General features: G+C 34.8%; 1 protein-coding gene across 1 annotated transcript in view; it reads left to right on the forward strand.

The window, feature by feature from the left end:
- Nucleotides 1-21,556, forward strand: part of LOC136833164 (transcriptional repressor protein YY1-like) — a 44,213-nt gene that overhangs the window by 16,734 nt on the left and 5,923 nt on the right. The window contains exon 4 of the mRNA XM_067094880.1: nucleotides 986-1,155. Within this exon, the coding sequence (XP_066950981.1) occupies nucleotides 986-1,155 (170 nt within the window). The remainder of the gene's footprint in view (nucleotides 1-985; nucleotides 1,156-21,556) is intronic.

Below are 21,556 nucleotides of genomic sequence, written 5' to 3' on the forward strand. Positions count from 1 at the left end.
CAGCAGCCTGAGCTCCTCCACCTAAATTGTGATATAGGCAATGGATTTGTCATGGAACATGTAATAAATAAAAGATTTATGTCTGGAAAATCTGTCAATTATAATGAGTGTTCCTTCCTTTTACCCCTGCTTTTTCATTCAGCATATGACCCAAACCTTGTACTTCTTCTGCCACCAGTAGTGTGGTACAGGCCTTTATGTCTGTGTTTATAATGCATGTTTCCATTATTTGCTTCCATGTATCAACAAATTCCTGTATTGCAGCAAACTACTTATAAGCACATGATATGCCTGGTGCACTAACCAGCAGTGGTCACAAGGGGACCTAGCTGGATTCATGAATTTTGAAACTTGTGATCACCCAATAAGGAATAGTATGTGAGAAGCGAAACAGTCGACAATCAATGCAATGAGAGAGAGAGAGAGAGAGAGAGAAATACAGTCAGTGCTGCCTGCAGTGCCTTTCACATAAGGCACACTATATGCAATAAACCTGTGTAGGGATCAAGACTAGCCTAAAGAAATGCTCGTGAGTGGGTTTTATCTGTGAAACAGATTCATGTTATGAGTTACTTGGTATGTAAATTAGGCAAAGAAGTTTTTAAGTCACATTTTTTTATTTTTACACAAAGAATTTTCATTGCAATAGTCCATTTTTTTTTCAGTAAGTAAGGAAATTGGTTCAGCTCATGATTTTATTCTATACTGTTTTCTGTTAAAGCATTCTTGAAAGAGAGGCTTTCACCTGAATGAGCCTAGTTTGGATGCTGTAGAATAAAGAAACTATATATTGTCTAGAAAGAATTTTCACTAATGCCTGAATGCAGTACATACCTAGTTTATGTGAGTTATTTTGCCAGTGGATTTTATCTCTTTGTTGGTGATATTTCTTGTCAGAAAGTTTTGTGGAATGTATAGTTTTGCAGGAGAAGCATGTGTTTGTAATTTAATCACCATATATTTATACCAGTTTTCTTTTTTGCAGTGTACCTTTGAAGGGTGTGGTAAGAGATTTTCTCTTGATTTCAACCTACGAACACATGTACGTATTCACACGGGTGACAGACCGTATGTTTGTCCCTTTGATGGATGCAACAAGAAGTTTGCTCAGAGTACCAACCTTAAGTCTCATATACTCACTCATGCCAAAGCAAAGTAAGTTAATTTTCTCAAAAAATTTTATATAGAACGAGTGTTTTATACACATTTACAAATCATTTTATTTTTCAATTACTGTACCGTATCGTCAGCACAACAGTGAATAACTAGTAGTCTTGTATGACTCAATTAAGTTGGAGGTGTTATGGGTCCCAGCAACCAACAGCTATCACTAGATACTGTGTATAAGTTGGGTCTTATTCCTTTTTTTCTATCTTTTACATAACATTCACCTGATGAGTAATACAGCAGTCTCTTAGAACTTGAAGGATGATAAAAAGTCCTCCAAAGTGATCATTTCCATCTTTTGTTATGGACTGAGGATAGACATTCCATTTTTTCTTAATTTGCTAATGTACAAAGCTAAAGAAGGGTTTGTATTGGTGTAAGAACAAATAAAGTTTCAATGTTTCCTAACATTTAGACGTTTATTTTACATTGATTCTATTCCTGGGCTTACAGATTAGATATTAAATGTGCTAAAATTATCAGTTATAGGCTTGTAGGTCAAAGCCTGCATTACAGGGAGAGGGTAGCAAATGTTTAAGTATGAGGTAATTGTGTTATGTAAAGTTATTTATATTGTATTTTATTCAAAAAAGTTTTTAAACATGAAAATTGCACATATATTTTTTGGTACTTGAACACCATATACAGTTGAAACTGTGAAATGGTAGATGTAAAATCTTCAAAGCATTTTTCAGAAAGCCATTTAATCTATATGTTTACAGGGTTTAATTTAGGAATTGCTATTTTTGGAAATGTGTCTAATCTTTTTTATGTGCACGTGATTTATTCAGATTAGGTTGGGTCAAGAATAAAATTAAAAGTTTGAAAAAAGAAAGTTACAGGAAATTGATGTCAATTGGATATGGATTGAAATGCAAATAAATTAATTTTCTTTTAATTTTAATTACAGCTTGTTTTTATTTTTATTTTTTTGCATAATTGGCTTATTTTCATAAATTTTTTTTACTTTTGTCTCATTACTTAAAGTGAAACCAGACCATAGAGTCTATTTTCTTGTCACAAAGGGCCAGCTTGAAGGATTCATTTAGTGAAGGGCAGAAACTGAAGGAGTAATTCTTGTGTGAAGGGTAGACTAAAGGACTCACTCTTATGTGAGGGGCTGAATTGGGTGCAGAGATAGTTAAGTAATTGGAATGTGGCAAAAAATAGATAAAAAAAAAGAAGACATGAAAATACTTAGTGTAGTGCTGAAGGGACATTACACTGAACACTAAGTACTGCTTACTGTTTGGCACATACTGTTACACTGTATGCAGTACCCATTACAGTATTGGTTGTATTCCGAGTGACCAGTGCCCATCTTTGAGAAATGTTCTTGTTGATTTGTGATGTCTTTATATTTCAAATTTAATTCAAAAGTTTAAACAGGTATAGTAAACCATTAATTGTCCTGTTTTTTATTAGTATTTCTTTGGGTATCTTTGCCTCCAAATTTCATTTAACGATTTTAAGCCAAATGTTAAATTATTCTAGCATATTTTAAGACTGTGCAGAATGCATTAATCCTTTCCCCTCCTTCTCTGAGCTCAGCCAGGTAGCTTCGCAGGTCCAGGTCAGTTAATGACAGGAGCATGTTAAGACTTTTAAAGGTGCCCAAAACGAATGTTTTCTCTTGATGTCATCTTTTACATATGAATCTTATAGAGTTGAAATGCTATAAATTTCATTTTTTATATATATATATATATATATATATATATATATATATATATATATATATATATATATATATATATATATATATATATATATATATATATATATATATATATATATATGTATATACTGATATGATCAGACAAGTCTTTCTTTAATGAAAGCTTAAGGATATATTTATATAAAACTATTGGAAGAAAAAGCATTTGTTAGATACAGTTCTGGATTAACAAGGCAAGTTTTTCAGTAAAATATAATTGTTATACAATCACCGGGCCTATTATGAATACTGTAGACTGCACAGTCATGAGCATGACTACATGGAATGATGTTAATCAGATGTGTTTTACCATTCAGCTTAACTTGCACATCATTAACGTTCATGATATGATCAGATGTCTTCTTATATCACATGTTCCAAACATTACCCACTGCTCTCTCAGTTTTTTCTGTAAGCAGTATGACTCATCCCCTTCTTATGGTTAGCTTTCATGAATATAATGTATAAAATGAAGCTGTTAACTGCAGGTATTTTCTCTATAAAAAAGTATAGTTGCCTTCCCATTTCAAAATCTTTTGCACAGATCCATGAGAAGAGTAGTATTGGTTATCATGATCAGTGCCACGAAAGTTATCAGTGTATTCTCTTATCATTACTGGCTTCCTGATTTTGTCTACTTAGGTTTTTATGACAATTTGACAAATTTGGTTTTGGAAGAATGAAATGTGGAAAGCATTGTCATGCAGCACCTATCACATCAGCAAAGAACATTGCAACATTTGCCCTCACAATTGAGATGTGTTCTTTTGGACGAAGCTTTAAGTAACCTCCGTTGAAGTGCCAGTCAGATAGGTCTAGTGATTATATTATTCCTTTGCAAGCTCAAAATTGGTGCAAAGTCTCCCTGTGAACGCAGGGTAAGCATTTGCCAAGTTGTAGCCAGCTAGGTGTTTTATATGCAGTGTCATAAATACACATTCCCCATTTTTTAACCTTCAGAGGGGTATATATTTTGAAGCCTAAGCACCTACTGGTTGCAACAGTTGATTCGTCAGTGATGGGGTTTATCCTAAGGTGATAAAACTTCAAATAACATTGAAACACTTGATAACTTGCTTGACCTTTAAGCATTGTTGTCATTACGCTTGTTTGTTCTGTGGGAGGGAAGCCATGAGGGGTCAAAAACTTTGTAGTAAATGTTTCTTGGGTAAGACATATTTTAAAAATTGTGTAGAGTCTGACCAACTGTTCACTGAACACATCATTGATTGTGATACTGTGAAGCATGGCGACACAGAGAATGATGCTTTGAAATGCCATCAGTTCATTGACAGTTATATCTTTCCATCCATGCCAAGTAAATTATTGCTGGAGTGTAACACATGTTGATTTTTCCCATTGCATAATGGTTTGCATCATCAGCAATAAACTAAAACAGTTGCAGTGGAAAACAAATTGAAAAACTCATTAGGGGAGTTCATTGCATTATTAGGACAGAAAAGTATTTGATTACAGTAAACTTGATTTTTTGAAGTTTATGCATATCAGCACTGTAGATGTCTGCACTTGTTTGTTTTCTGTTTTATGTGGTTACTTATAAACAGCTGCATTTCATGTCTTGAGTGGCAATATGCTACAGTTAAGTGCCTCAGTTCTTGTGTAGGTTTAGTAAGGGACTCTGTATTATTCTGTGCATTTAGGTTTTAGAAATCTCCATTTCTTATTTACAGATAGGTACATAAGTACTTCAACTTACTGGATGCATTTGTGTCTGGAAAATTAGAAATCATATTTTGTGTTTAGCCCAAATAATCCGGTTAGCACGCTAGACATAGTAGGTGCTGAAACAAGTGCGACTGACACTTGTTTTACTAAACCTGTAAGCTAGGATTATTCGTTCCTATGGTAATTGACCCATCATTCCCTGTTCTGTACCTTTTGCCCACTGAATCATTTAGTTTGGTTTTTTCTGTTCGACAAAGAGCCTGTACCTATATCAAAATGCTGTCTCATATTAAATGTGGTATGCTACAATTGTTGGAAGAAGGGGGTAAGCCAAAAATAACAATATCTTATGGTAATTTGTTTTTTATTCAGGCACCAATTATGACAATTTTTGAGGAGGGTCTTGCAAGCTGTTGAATACAGTAGTGAATGTAACACACTCACATGCATTACATATGGTAACACACATGCACAGCTTGGGGTGAACTTCTTTTCATTGGAGCAATAATGGGTTGAAGAAAGAGGTGCTCCTAGAGAAGTCCAATGGCCTTTTTTTATAGTGTTGCATTCATTACTGTATTTAGCAGCTTACAAGACCCTCCTCAAAACTTATAATGAGATACAAACACATAACAAAAGGGAGAAGAAAGAGTGAGACCAATTTTCGTATAATGCTTCAGTGGCCTATGATATCATGCACGCTGTTCTATCAGGTCATTGTTATTAATTGGATTTCATTTCTATATTTGGGGCCAGACCGCAGAACTGTTTGTGAAATTAAAGTGTTACGGTATTTAACTTTTGCTATAGGTAATATCTAGTCTCTTTCTCCCTGTTGTTTTTTTTTCAATTTTCTTCAAGTTAAATTTTTCCATTTTTATTAGCATTTGTTTTTCTGAGAAGTGTATGAGAAAACCGCGAGTGATGATGACCTTAGTAGTGCTCTTGTATCTTTCAGGGTTATAGTCCTAAGATTCTTTATAACAAAAAATAGTTTTCATATTTATATATACCGTATATGCCAGCGTATAAGACGACCCCCCCCCACTTTTCATGTAAAAATGTAGGTTTAGAGGTATGTTCACTGTATGAGACGACACGCAATTTATTAAATTAAGTAACACTATCAACTGACGTAAGCATAAGCTATGATGAGGTCATTTAAAATAAATACGGGTACAGTGTATAAAGGATAATATATTATGTGCATTGATTAAAATATTTTAAAAAACATTTTTAAACAATAAAAATCCTACAAATTCATTATCATGTTCATCATCTGATATCATAAGTTTGTTGATGACGTCTTGTGATATACAGTACAGTGGATCCCCTCTAGATCGCGGATCAGTAATCGAGGCTTCAGTTAATTGCGGGTTTTTCTGTGGAACTTATCTCCAAATATATCACGGAAAATTCAATAATTTTTTGCATAGCAATATTCGCTAATTATTGTTTTAAATTTATTTTCATGACTAAATACAGGCAGTTCCCGGTTATCGGTAATCTGGTTTTACAGCACTTGTCTAGCAACGACAATAACTGGATTTTTGGTGACGATAACTGGATTTTCGATGTCGACATGCACCGATATCTGCTTATCGGCGCTGCTATCCACCTAACAAGGGCACTGATCCCCACTTGGCTGAAATCTAGAGCTAATTGGGATCGCATTATTGAAGCTTGTCAGGCACTTAATATTTCAGATGCTATATTAGATCCTGATCCCAAGATGAAGTTAAATGCAATGCTGATGGCTATTTTAATAAGCCCCTAGTAAGGTCATCAAATTTATGAAAAATGGCCAGCGCATTGCAGTCTCTCTCAAAGCTCAGGAGAGTGAACATCGCTTCGAGACCTGAGGAACATGTCTTTCAAAAGTTATAACTTTCATCAAACCTCAGTTTTACCCAAAGAATAGTAGTTTCCCAGTTTCATCACTAAACATGTCAAGCCATTGGCGCCGATATTCATCGATTTCTGGTTATCAGTGGTTTTCGGATATTGTCACGCCGTCGGGACTGGCACCCCAGCTGATAACCTGGGACTGCCTGTATATTTTTTTTATAAAAAAATGATTTACTAATTTGCAAATATTACCATTAATGTAAACAGCAAAATATCAATAAAATGCAAGTACATAAACACCTTAGTTCGTTCTCTCTCTCTCTCTCTCTCTCTCTCTCTCTCTCTCTCTCTCTCTCTCTCTCTCTCTCTCTCTCTCTCTCTCTCTCTCTCTCTCTCTCTCTGTATACATATCCTTAAATGGAAAAAACAGCAAAATATCAATAAAATATTATTTTACTTACAGAATCCATTTATACTTTATTATATTGATGTATTATCATCATTATATGTATAAAAAAAATCCTGGCATTTGTAATTGTTTTTACTGTAGGTACATGTTGCCATATTTATTTCTGTGATTTACTGAACCATACTCCTTTACCAGTTTAGTTGACTATAATTATCACACATATTATAACAGTACACAAGAGAATATTTTATCACTAATGATGGTTCATCTCTAATCACCTTAAAAATATTTAAAATCCGAATTTCTCACGTAAACAATTCAAGGTTATACTGCACTCACCTCCCCAGCCTGTCGAGTCATGTCTCATCCCCAGCTGCTGTGCTGAGACTTCATTTGTAAACACCAGTTTCTCTCTCTCTTTCTCTCTCTCACTCTCAGTGCGATATAAATTACTGTATCACAAACTTTTATGTGCAAAATTAGAAATAATTCCATTAATACTTTCATTTCTTTTAGCAACTAAAAAATTATTTCCTAATTCTTTTGGTAGCAGGCTCAATCAGCTGATTCTGTGAACGTAAACATTACAAGTGTTGGGACGATCAATTTTTAATATACATATTACGGTGATATCAGATCAGTATAATACGGTACAGTATAAATGGATTCTGTGAAATAACATTTTATCGATATTTTGCTGTGTTTACATTAATATTAATATTTGAAAATTAGTAAATCATTGTAACATGTACATACACGAGAATATTTTATCGCTGTTGATTGCATTTATAATTTGGTATTTTTTTTTCAATGCATATTTAAGTACTGTAAAGTTTTTAACTCTACTTGTTTATTCCCATTGTTTCCCCTGTTTGAAAAAAGAAAACGGGACAGCTTCAATACTTTATGAAAGAAAATGGCTGTGTTTGAATGTAGGGGGGACTTAAGTTTAGTTTTCACATATATTTTTAAGGGTAATGTTGTAAGATGACTGAAATTATATTAAAGGGTTTTAGGATGATAGTTTAAGGTATATTTGATGATTGAACTATTGAAATAGGCAGTTATAAGCATTTTTAGAGGGATGTTCCAACTTATCGCAGAGTTTTTGCTTAATGCTGGTGGTTGTGGTCCTTAACCCCCGCGATTACCAGGACCCACTGTATTTGTAAGGAAATCATCATACAGATTAAATTCCGAATCTGATGGCGTGTCAGTTTCTGCTGCTGCTTCTTCCTTTGCAAAGTTTACTGCTTTTAACTTGAACGAAGCTTCATACTTCATCCTTTATTTTTACCGATAGTTGGTGTGACTATGGTGGGGTCTTGCGATAACTGTATTTGAATAATGGTACTCCAGGTAAAGCTAGCAACAAAGTGAGAGCTTGCTCATCCTAACGTCTAATTATGGTAATTACCTACAGTAATTCCTGTAATTACAGTTGTTTTTGTTTACAGTATTGATAGTTGAGTCGCTAGTGATTTACTTGAATTGCCTACGGCTTTTACCCTTATTACAGTTGTTTTGTGTACAGTGTCAGTAGTTGTGATGGTAGTTAAGTATTGACACAACTATCGACACTTCAGGGGTTAGCCTAGGGGTTAGCCTATCATCAAAAATCTCGGCAGGATTTAAGGTTTGCTTTTTATACTCAGCGTATAAGACAACCCCCATTTTGGGGGAGTTTTTTTAAGCTTAAAAGGTTGCCTTATATGCTGGCATATATGGTAGTTAAAATGAGACAAATCAGATAAAAAAAATTCTATGTATGTATGTATGACAGGTATAGGCCAGCCCTTTAGAAGTAGAGTTTTGGCTCAGTGGTCTGGTTAAACTACTTAACACTGTTAATGAAGAAAGTGTGAATGTAGAAATACAGTATGTTGGACCACGGATTGAGTAGGTAGTTAACTTGAAGAAATGGTGCTGATGGAGCAGGTAATGTTGAGTGAACTGATACCATATCCTGTAGGCAAGCTGTATTGAAAGTTCAAACCTGATAACAGGTTAAAACAAATTGAACCGATACAATTGTGGTGTAAAAATTTTCATGAAACAAAGTTATATTGAAGTAGTCCTTGCCTCTCTTCCAGTTGGCTGTACGCTTTGTTACACATGTTATTTGATGAAAGCCTCACACAACCCAGTCACTGGATGTGTAGAATGTGATAGTTATGAATGTAAAACACATTTATGTGGCCCATAATTTCGACCAACAGCTGATAACAAATCTTAGAAATATATCCTTTGAAATGTTTTGTTCAAATCTTTAACTATTATTTACCCAGATATCAAGTTGTTCTGTACAGTCTTTGACTGTCAGGAAAATATTTACTTGACATATATTGTACACGTAATTGAAGCTCATCACAGAAGAACCAGAAATAGATGTTGGTTTTAAGAATGTGATAGTTGCATGAAGGTTTTGAAACTTTAAAATGCTGTAGCTTTGTTGTTTCTATAGAGCAAAAATATTATTTTAAACCGAAGGACTCGTATCTTCTCCTGTCCACTACAACATAGTGTCTTTCGTATTATTTTATCTGTTATTGTTAATTAAGATAATGGAAAAAGAATATTCTGAAAAGTACTTAATTATTTTGCATGTAATTATTCATTAAGGAATTAAGGTAGTGAAAAAGTTATTCTGCTAAGAAAAATGAAAAGTTCAAAGGAACACACACACACACACACACACAGAGAGAGAGAGAGAGAGAGAGAGAGAGAGAGAGAGAGAGAGGAGGGGGAATAAGCAGTCTTAAACTTTTTCAGCCTATTTACTTGTGATATATTGTACATATTTCCACTTTATTTAAGGAAATAAAAAAGTGGCAAATGAGAGACGAGAAAGCAAGACCGAGATTGAAATTGATTGATATATAACATTGGCAATGAAATAATACACACAAAATTTTTATGAAGATGTCTGATTTATCAACACCCCATCCATCCACATGGTTACAAATAGAGTTTAAAACCATTTATATGCTCTCCCTCAAGACAGAGGAAGGGGCTCCTTATCCCTTTCACTGAACCACCATCCTCTCGACCCCTTCCAAACATCTTTTAACATCCTTAGCCAATAGGCCTTTCTTTGATAAGAAATATTTTACTTTGTACACTGTTTGTATGATACTTATTCTGTGGTTATTGTAAAGAGTATACTTTACTTTATTGTGGTATAATCATCAATGGTAAAACAATGATACAGATTCAAAATCTCAATTTGAAAGTCTTCAAAAATGGTGTGTCAGTGTTTCATAACTGAATCAACAGCAGGATTTTGATGACTGAGCCAAAGGGTCTTGGGCCTATCTACCCGTTCGTGGAAAGAGTCAGACATATAGGAAGAAGATTGGATGTTTAAGAGTTGTAAAGAAGCAATAAGAGTGAAGAATTTGGTGGGAAGAGTCAGGCAAATACCTTCAAGTATTTATTTTATAGTAAATATAAAAATTTTAAACTTATCTTGGTCATCAACTAAAAAGTGGCAATTTTATGGGATAAATTTTCTAACTTTTTTATGAGTTATTAGTAGTATATTAAACAAATTTTTTAACCATATAATAAAATAAAATAAAAAATCATCCCAACTCTTCCCACTAAATTTTAGTCTTTTTCCTTTGGGTGTTCTGGTATTGATTGTGGGATTATTGCTCTTAACATATTTTGTTTTTTTTTATTCTCAGTTTTAAACAGTAACAGAACTATTTATCTTGATTATAACTAAACTTTCCTGTCTAAAAATTTAGTATTTTTAATTAGAAAAGAAAGTGAAAATGCTCTATGATACCAGAAAGATAACTATGGTATACAGTAGTAATATTAATAATGCAGTACTGTATTTATAAACCACTCATATATAGCCAGTGGTATGGTACTACTGTCATCCCACTCATGTCATCATGTCAGTCTCCCTTGTGCTACTAGAACTTTGTTTGACCATTGTTACGGTATTGCTGTGATTCCACTTATGTCATTACATCAGACTCTTGTGCTACTAGAACTTTGTTTGACCATTATCATCATTATGACATGTTCCTCTCAGATTGCTTGTTCCTCATGCAGGTTCTGGCTAAAGCAAGAAGTTTGGGAGCTTTAGGTATTGGTTTCAATGGTATTTGCAACCTGCTCACATTGCTGACATGCCATATGACAGTTGTTTTGTTGAAATAAACTTTGACATACAAAATGAAAGTTTATGCTTTAATCTACCTGATGCAAAAATGAAAGCCAGAAGTTGTACTGTGGCTGGCTCTTTTGCATGGTGCCTCAATTAATGTAGCTACAGTAATACAGTATACTTTCCTACACTACTTCTAACATGAATATATGCTCATTATTCATTTAACTTGAGTTAATTCGTTACTGTTCATTATCATGCATTTGTTCTTTTAAATATGTACGTGTTAGCTGTTTGTTGATATTTTATTACACTTTGCAAAATTCATTGTTTATTTGTTCATGACTTAAGTAAACATGCATCGTAGTTCTTTTTATATTGTTTTTATTGTTTATTTTCAGTTCAAGTACATGTTAACTATATTTTTTATGTACATTTTTTATAGCGTAGTCACTTGTTTCGTCCTCAAGGAGTTACCTTCCATGGTGACCAAACTAGTATCAAAGAATTCTCTTTTAGTCAGTCTCTTGGCCAGGTATTGTGTCATAATGATAAACACTATAACACATGATGGAGTATGTAATGGACTTAGAGATAAGCGGGCTCTTTCCCTTATCTTACAGCGAAGCTGTATCCAGGTTATTTCCTTCATCAAACCTGCTAGAAGAGGAAGTGATTATAGCGGATGCACAGTTTGCCATATTGTCGACAAACAGGTTGGCAAGAGACCAAGGAAGCCATTACCTTTTGTTGGTCCATTTGGAACAGATTTAGTTATCGTCAGGTCTCCAAAATTCAACAATTATGGAAACACCTACAGGGGAAAAGCCAAAAGTAGCAAGTTAAGCTTAGTTTTAAGTCCCAGTTAAAGTTTTAAACTTTGTAATTGGTAATTAATTTGTGTGAAAGCTGAAAATCCAGTTTTTCTTGCTAACACATGGCTGGCATTAAGTCTTAATTGCCAGTTGTTAATTGTGAAAAGTGCAAGTTGTTTAAAAAATTTGTCTTGAAATGACAAAAGAAATGTTCCACAATTTATCATTAATATAGAAAATCCTTTCAGAGTCTATGATGTCTACAATAATCTGGGCATTAGCCTAGATCAGATTGAGAATAATTTAGACTGGATAAATAGTGGATGTTGCCTGTAGCTTGTAAACGTAGGGTTACATATTCTTAAGTGTGAACTAAATAACCTGGATTAGGTATTAACCTAAATTACCAGGGACCCTAGGATCAGATAATAGCAGTAATCTGAGCAAGATAAAACGGTAGCTTAGCTATAAGGCTACATATTAGTAAAAATTTTTCTTTTTTTATATAGCCTATACACTTAAGCATGATTTAAATAATCTGGATTAGGCAGTACCTCTTTTTAGGGTAAGTGATAACCCTTTATGAAACATCCCATTATTGGATTAAGCATTAGCTTAGACCAGGTAGCCTAGGACTAGATGAAATAGTAATCATGGCTAGATGAAATGGTAGCTTAGCATTGAGGCTACATATTAAGGTAAATTTGTTGTATGTAACCCATACCTTTAATTGTGCATTAAATAACCTGGATTATTTAGTAGCCTAGATTAGAGTAAGTAAGAACCCTATAAGAAATATCCTATCATGGCCTAAGTAATACTTGAACCAGGTAGCATGGGATTAGATAAAAACAATAATCTGGGCTGCACGAAATGGTAGACGAGCTATAAGGTTACATACTAGTAAATTTCTGTTTTATATAGGCAATATACTAGGTTAAGTGAGAACATATTAAGAAATGTCTTATTATTGACCTAAGTAGTATCTTAGACAAGGTAGCCTGGGATTAGATAAAATAATAGTCTGGGTTAGACAAAATAGTATCCTAGCTACTGTATAAAGCTACATATTAGTGAGTATCTGTTTTATATAGCCTATACATTTAAGGGTGATCTAAATAATCTGGATTAGGCAATACCCTATACTATGTTAAGTGAGAACATTTTAATAAGTATCCTATTATTGGCCTAAACGGTAGTTTAGACCAAATAGCCTAGGATTAGGTATAAACTGTAACCTAGCTAGATTAAATGTAACCTAGTTTTACGGCTCGGTAGCCTATTTGTAAGTCTACATATTAGTGCGGTTCTTATGTAGCCTCTATCCTTAAAGGTGATACAAACCTAGACTAGGCAATAGCCTGACTAGAGTAAATGGGAATCCCTTTAGGGAATATCATATTATTTTCCTAAACAGTAGTTTAGATTAAATAAAGCACTGGCCAAATATCAGATAAAAGATTAAATAAAGCAGTGGCCAAAAATCATCCAAAACTTTTGGCAAACAATGTGCTTGTTCAATGTTGATATGTTGGGGATCACTCTTTGTTCAGAAGAATACTTTTTGGGGACACAGATAAAACAGTAAACTAGATTGTAAGAGGGTTTTTTTCCTGTATAGTTTATATCATCAAGTATGATTTAAATAAGCCTAGAATAGGTTAAGAGAACCCTTTAAGTAATCCTCTATTCTCAGTCTAAAGGTAAATTATGCTATAAGCATTAACCTAAGCCATACAAAACAGTAGCCTGGGTTAAATAAACAAATTAGTGTGTAGCAGTTTAATCTGAATGGCATGACATTCTAAAATTAAATTTTGCATAGCCCTTGCAAAAGGACTAACAATGTATAGTAATATTGGTGTCAAAATTAACATAAATCTTAGTTTGTAGAAGCTAATAGATATTCAACACATATAACAATTTAGTAAATACAGTAAAATATATTACAGCAAATGGAAACATTGGAGAGCTCCAACAAGTCACTCTCCAATGTGACTTCATTATTACAGTTTAACCTCTTCTGTAAGGACCTGTTTGAGGAGTCTGTTGTGGCTCAACTTAATGAGCAAGCCCACCAACAGAATTGTACTGTGTATGCTTTCCATGGAAAAGGGGAATTCAGGAAACAAAAAACTTGAAACTTTACTTTACCCAGCCTAAAAAAACGCTCACTATGACCAAAAATATAAGCCTTCAGTCACCCCCCAAAAGTTTTCCTGAAAAACAGGTAGGTGGTCAGATGGGACAACTCCCTACAAAGGGACAACAACAATGGCAGGGACATCCTTTTCAGAGTCCAAAAACACTCCTACAGGGGAAAAGGAAAGCAATGCTTGGAATGCCTATTGAGGGCAAAGGAAGAGGAAGAGGTGGATCCCAACCACAGGCAATGGAAGTCTTCCCTTTGGGGTCTATTTTCAATGGGTTGGGGTGGAAATGGTCTCATCCCCACCCATTTTAAAGGCATTTCTCCAAAAACCAGATCCCTTTCTGGAAGCTTATGTGCAGAAGGCCCTTAGGGAGCCATAGAGAAACATGCGTATATTTGCCGCCAAGCATGTCTCGTCAGTGTCCCCAAAAAGTATTCCTCTGAACAAAGGGTGATCCCCAACATATCAACATTGAACAAGCACATTGTTTGCCAAAAGTTTTGGATGATTACCATTGCTGAAGGACATTCAGTCATTCCACAAGGGACCTGGACAGCTTCTATAGATATGAAAGACGCATACTGTCACGTCCCTGTTGCCGTCTCCTTCCGCACCTTCCTAGGGTTCCGGATAGGGGAGGATATGTACAGGTTCAAAGTCATGCCCTTTGAGCTAAACATTGCCCCAAGAATTTTTACAAAATTAGCAATGGTAGTTGTTCGAGAACTCGGACAAGAAGGATTACAACTATAGTAGCTTACCTAGATGATTGGTTAATCTTGGGACCCACAAGAAAAGTGTGTTTGAGAAATCTAGGAGCAGTGGTCAACAGACTCCAGCAAAAGGTTTTCTAAAAAATTGGAAAAATTCAGCCTCATGCCCAGCAGACGTTTTCAGTGGCTGGGACTGTGTTGGGATACTCTTCACTACCAGTTGTCTTTCCCCATCAATACACAAAACAGAATAAGGAAAGACCTCAAAACTTTCCTTGCATAGCTAGAACGTACAATGGCCCTGCTGCAGTTCGCATCATTAATAGATGCAGTACTCAGATTGCAACTAAAAAATGTGGACAAATTCTGGCTATTGAATGCAAGAAAAAAAATGTGAGACCGACCTTGTCAAAAGAATCAGAAAGGTGGGGAGATACTTCGACCTTGGACCCGGAAGGAGTCTCTGGTGAAACAGGTCACCCTGACTTCTCCGTCTGTACGAGTGACAATACATTCAGATGCCTTATTGACAGGTTGGGGAGGACATTGGGAGGACCGTCAGGTAGCAGGGAGGTGGTCAGCTACTCTGAGGAGTTGTCATATCAATTCCCTGGAGCTGATGGCTGTCTTTTTGTCTTCCAAAAAACTCAAACCTCCAAAAGAGAAGCACATTTTGCACCAAGAGGTCGGGATCATGTTCACCTCCTCTCATTATGGTAATGCTAGCCATCCTTCTGATAGCGCAAGCAAGGGAAGTGGCGCTTGTCTGCAATTCACCTCACAGGGTCTCTCATTGTAATAGCAAACACTCTATCAAGGAAAACAACAGCCTCAACAGAGTGGATGTTGGACAACCACTCTTTTCAAAAAATAGCCAACATGCTTCCACAACTGGAAGTGGACCTGTTTGCCACACATGAAAATCACAAACTTCCAGTGTATGTGTCTCCAAACTTGGACAGTCAAGCAACAGCAAGAGCTGCCTTCCTACAAGACTGGAACAAATGGAAGACAATATACCTTTTTCTCCATTGTCCCAGATTTTGAAGGTTTTAAATAAACTTCTAACCTTCAAAGGAACAGCTTACTTAATTGCCCCAAATTGGCCAAACTGGCATTGGTACCTATTACTACTCCAACAACGGGCAAAGAGATCAGTTCCACTGCTGTCCGCTTTTCTATCCCAGACAGTAGGAGGGAAAGTCGTCTACACATCCTCCTTTCTGAGCCGAGACCTTCATGTGGGGATTTTTAAAATATTGTCTACCATGAAAATTACTCACCCAACTTTGCTAGGTACCTAGTTTAAAAACTACGGCCATCATCTATCCGACAATACCAGTCCGTATGGAAGATATGGTTAGATTATATCGTGCTGAGAGCCTAGTTTAGATATCTGTGGAAACACTTAAATTTTCTCATATACCTTTTTGAAGACAAGTACCTCGCTGTTACAACAATCAAGGCAGCATTAACGGAACCCTTGCTTTATGGATTTGGTATTGACTCTAGTATAGAAATTGTCACTTCCCTTCTTCGGTCTTTTGCACTACAAAGACCCACTCCCGAAAGGTTTCCAATTATTTGGTCCTTGAATAAGGTGCTTAGACTTCTGTCAACCCCTCAATTCAGCAGACCCAATACAATCACAACTCACATGCTGCAAAAGGCAATGTTCTTTATTATCTTACACCCTAGCACAAACAAACCACTCTTTCTACAAGGGCTGAGAATAATTTTAGTGTCCCTGATTAAAAAGGCAAATCCACACTCCTTCCCTAGGTCACAGGATATTAGGAAAGTAAGTACGTTGTTGGCCTCCTTCAGACATGTCTCTTTCGAAGAAGTCACTGAATGTACAGTGTGGTCATCAGGGACTGTATTGTTAAAATAATATTGCCATGAACTCGAACAAATTCGACTACACTATGAATGAGTAGGTGGTATGGTTAGTCCTAACCCCATAGGGGCTACAGCAGAAAACCAGGGATCTTCTTGATGGGTGGGTATGCTAGCTGTCACTTGGGGAAAGTGTGACAATACTGCAACCAAACCAAGCAAGCTAAGGTAAGTCACTGTAGAACTTCGTGTTTAGTTTCTTGTTCTTTGTTACCAAAGGGGTATTTGGAATAAAGAATGGGCCTTGAAACTTGTGGCTTGACCTGGGACCAGAGATGTTTTTTCTTTGGGATGTTGGGATTAAAATTTGAGAGCTCAAGCCATTTCGTCACCTGTCAATTTCTTTTTAAAGCTCCTTGAGGATGAAACAAGCGACTACGCTATCAAAAACCAGGTTTTGATGTAGGAAAAACCTGTTTTTGGTAGTTGCTGTTGAGTCCTCAAAAACCTATCCACTTCCCTGATGAAAAGGCATGGGATTTGGGTGAGGGATCATCTTGCATTGACCAACAGAAAGAAATGGCTTCCTTGGTCTCTTGCCAGTCTGTTTGTCGACAATATGGCAGACTGCGCATGCGCTATAATCACTTCCTCTTCTAGCAGGTTTGATGAAGGAAACAACCAGGGTACAGCTTCGCTGTAAGATAAAGGAAAGAGCCCTCTTATCTTTGAGTCCATTACATATTCCATCACGTGTCATAGTGTTTATCATTATGACACAATACCTGGCTGAGAGATTGACTAGAAGAGAATTCCTTGATACAAGTTTGGTCACCATGGAGCTCTGACAGACCCATGGAAGGTAACTCCTTGAGGACTCAACAGCGACTACCAAAAATAGGTTTTTCCTACATCAAACCCTTGTTTTTTTTTTTTTTTGTTACCAATTCACTTGACAAATTCATATTTTAAGTATTTTTGGGGGGGAGATGTGATAGTAGGTAAAGTACATTACATCACACGTGGCTTACTTTTAAAAAAATTAGTGTGATATTCCATTGACATGGTGATGGAATGCCAGATTAATTGAAATTGTTGAACATTCAGCTATGAATCTGAAATAAAATTTATTAATATACTATTACCTATAAATATTACTAGGTAACTTACTTTTGCCATCCAAGAAACAAATTCGATACATTAAATATTACCATGGAAATTTAAATTGAAGACATTCCTTAGCAGAAGCATTGCAATAAACATTTTAAAGCTCATTTCTGTTTATTCTTGAGAGTTCCTTTAAAATATGGAGTTCAGTTGTTCATATGTCAGTAATTTAATTTTGATGGGAAGCATTTTTCAAAACGTTGAATTTGGTCTGAAGTTCAGGGCTAATTATTTTGACACATTTATCAAAAATATTTGGACAAAAATGATTCCTCCAAAGTTAGACTTTGAATAAACTATTAATTATGGCCTCCCATGGTCATTAAGTCAGTATCTACTGATTGTGTTTTTTAATTGTGCTCAAATTTCAAATCACAGTTAAGGATTATGACAACTACTGAGTAATGATCTCACTGTCATGTCATACATTACATATCATGTTATACATGATATATAATGTATGATATACTGTGTAAAAAGTCTATTTTCATCCCTCAAGAATATAACCTATGGGGAATAAAACCCCAATTAAGATAAAGATTAGTGTTTTCATTGTTTAAGAAGTTATAAAAATAAGATAAAGATTAGTGTTATTATTGTTTAAGAAGTTATGAAAATAACTTTGTCAGATACATAAAATTGTTAAAATAATCTGGTTAACACTTCTAGGGAGCAAGTAAGTTTAATTAAAAACAGGATGAAGATTAATGTGATTGCATAAGGGTGAACATTGTCAAAAACTAAATTCTCAATTTTGGTAAGTTTTTGTTTTTCATGAGTATCAATGAACAAGTAACTCAAAATCCCAACTTCAACTAGTCTGAGATTCAGTACATTTGATGGCAGTCATTTCTGATTCTGTATGCTTTGTCTATTGATTTCAGTGCCACAGTAAAATTGGGAATGTATAATACATATTTTTTTGTGGTCTGGTTTTATTAAATTAGTTTAAACATATCTGCTGTGAAATCATCAGCTTTGGTGTTCTGGCAAATACCGGTAGGTGAAAAAATCTTGAGCCCTTCCACTGAAGGGGAAATCACTTTCCATACTATAGCTATACAAATTTCTTATGATATTGACTTAGAATATTGAGATGAACACCTTAAAATTTTATATTTTTATATATATATATATATATATATATATATATATATATATATATATATATATATATATATATATATTGAGATGAACACCTTAAAATTTTATATTTTTTCATATATATATATATATATATTATATATATATATTTTATATTTATATATATATATATATACTGTATATATATATATTTGTGTGTATGTATGTATACTGTAGTACTGGTGTAAAAGACTACTGTATGTTCTGTCTACTGTATGTTATGTTTATAGAAATAACAATCAAAATAGGTTTTATTATTTATTTCTGGTGAAGAGACTGACAATGGCTGATCAAATCTTTGTTACCATGCATATTTTGTGTGGTGTACCAGTATAAAACCAAGAGATCAGTATAAAAGCTTTGCACTTACATATAAGGTATTGTAAAATGTACTGAAAACTTGGGACCTGTAAGGGAAAGTAAATTGAGTATATTCTTCTTGGTGTCCCGGTATAAGAGGAGAGAAAGTTAATTCGATTGATTGGTTCTTTTATGTGAAACTGCATGGTAAGTTAATTCTGTATTTGAATTTACAACAGTAGCGTTTGCATTGCTTGCATAAAATTTTGCTTGGAAGTTTTAAGATTTGTGGTTGAAATTTGACATGTAATTACTTCTTTAATTCTGTTTCTTCTGAATTTACTTGTTCTTTATATCTGTTTCCAGAAGTACAGTAATTAAAAAAAAAAAAAAAGGCATCATATGCAGTATCTTAATGTCTCCTCTGCCTTAAAACTAGTGCCCTGTGACCCAGAGAGTTCCTGTACAGATAGTACTCAGCCTAAACCCTCATCATGCTAAATTGAACAACCTAAATTTTGAGATTTAAGGCACCATACACTTAACCAATTTGGTTGATTAGGTCTGGGATGCAGTAGTGAATCTAGCATAGCGAACTATGATTAAAGAAAAGTTTTATGTATTGTATTTATAATAGGAAAAGAAAATTTCATAGTATGAAAATGTAAATTTGAGTCTTGAAGAAACAGTACAGTAAATCTAGTAGTAAATTGAAAGATTGATTTTCACTTGAAAGATATTGGCATTGATCATTTAAAAAAGAATGCAACATTGAAGCATAATTTTCCTTTCAAATTGGTTATATTTGTTTGACCCATGGATATTTGAGGACTATCCCACTTCACTCAGTTTTTAATGTAGATAATGTGTTGTAAAAGTTTTTTCATCTGTTTGTGACCAGCAGTCATATTTTAGATTGGAAGGCCTCTCATAAGAAGTCCATGTTAATATTGTATGTGTTCAGACAAATTAATCGTATATATATGTAATGTATATAGTACATAGGCAGTCCCCGGTTTACAACAGGGTTTCCATTCTAGCGCTGCAGCATAAGCCGAAAATTGGCGTAAACCAGGACATCATCAAAAATCGTAAGAAAATCTTACTTTTAATCCTTTGAGTGTCTTGAAAATGACATAACCTGCATTTTTATTGAGTTTTTCATTTAAAAAACCTCCAAATTTTGACCATTCTGCCTTTTAGAGCCATATTTCTTCCACTGGATCAGTGTTGTAAATGCAGAACATGCATTGTAACCAGGAAATAATTTTTGAATATATTTGAAGAGTGTCGTAACCTTGGAACGGCGTAAGCCGAGTCCGTTGTAACCCGTGGACTGCCTGTATTTATTTTTGTTGATTAACTGAATTTGAGTTTTTTAAAGGTAACCTAAATTCATATGAATTCATCTGAAGCTTCATGAGTGGTAATGTTTGTATGAGAGTCCTGTTGCCAGTTGCTACAATAGCTTTCATTGCAATGTCTTAAGTCAAGACCAATTTGTCAGCAATTTTTTTTATTTAGTTTAAGAAAAATATGCACTTCTCTGTTGCATACTTTATTGTGTCCTCTTTGGACTTTTGGCTTGAGAAATTTGCTCTTGTAACTAATGACAACTTTGGGAAATTTTCTTTGGCATCAGAAATGCCTTTTAGTAACTAGTAACGATTGAGGGAAATTGTCTTCGGATGGCAACTAATAAAGATTGTCACTTTGACAGAGAGGAAGGAGCAGATTTAAGGAATAGTCAAGTTTGTAGATTTTCTTAATAATTGTTGTTTTTTACAAGTTAGTTTTTTTGTCCTGTTCTCAGTTGATCTACACTAACAAGCATTTTTAAGTGAAACTTCAGTTAAAACTCTATATCCCATTACATTAAAGTAAATCTTCAACAAATTAATGGACCTCAGGCATCACTGGGAAAACAGAAGATCCTACTTATGTATAGGATCCCATGTTTCCCATGAAATGCAATTCACCATTAACATTACACCATGTTCTCTGATGTCTTAGGGTTTAATAGACATTTGCATTTTTCAAAGTGTAATAATAGGTGTAATTCTTGCACATGGTCTGTGAGTGGAGTACTTCAGGGAACCTGTTAATTTCCTACCCGTTTACCTCTGGTTAGTTGGAGCCAGGATAATTCCAGAGAATGAAGAGCTCCTCCCTCCATGATCTCGAGGGTTAAACACCAGCAGTGGCATCTTAAAGACTGTATTTACCATCAGAGGAAAGGGTATGAAAAATGGCATAAGAGTAAGACAGGCAATACAAGTATCCCTACATTGTAAATGCCTCTCCTAAAATAGTGTTATCTTTGTTAGTTATTCAGAGCAATTAGCTAACCAAGATCTCAGCTCAAGACCAGAAGATAAGCGTAATCAATAGGCTACAATAGAAGAGGTTCAGGACATTTCACTGTGGTTCTGCAGGAGAAACATTGTTGTAAGTGAGGAACCAGTAAGTAGATTAG

The sequence above is a fragment of the Macrobrachium rosenbergii genome, chromosome 51 (assembly GCF_040412425.1).
Source record: "Macrobrachium rosenbergii isolate ZJJX-2024 chromosome 51, ASM4041242v1, whole genome shotgun sequence".
In the NCBI taxonomy this organism is placed as follows: domain Eukaryota; kingdom Metazoa; phylum Arthropoda; class Malacostraca; order Decapoda; family Palaemonidae; genus Macrobrachium; species Macrobrachium rosenbergii.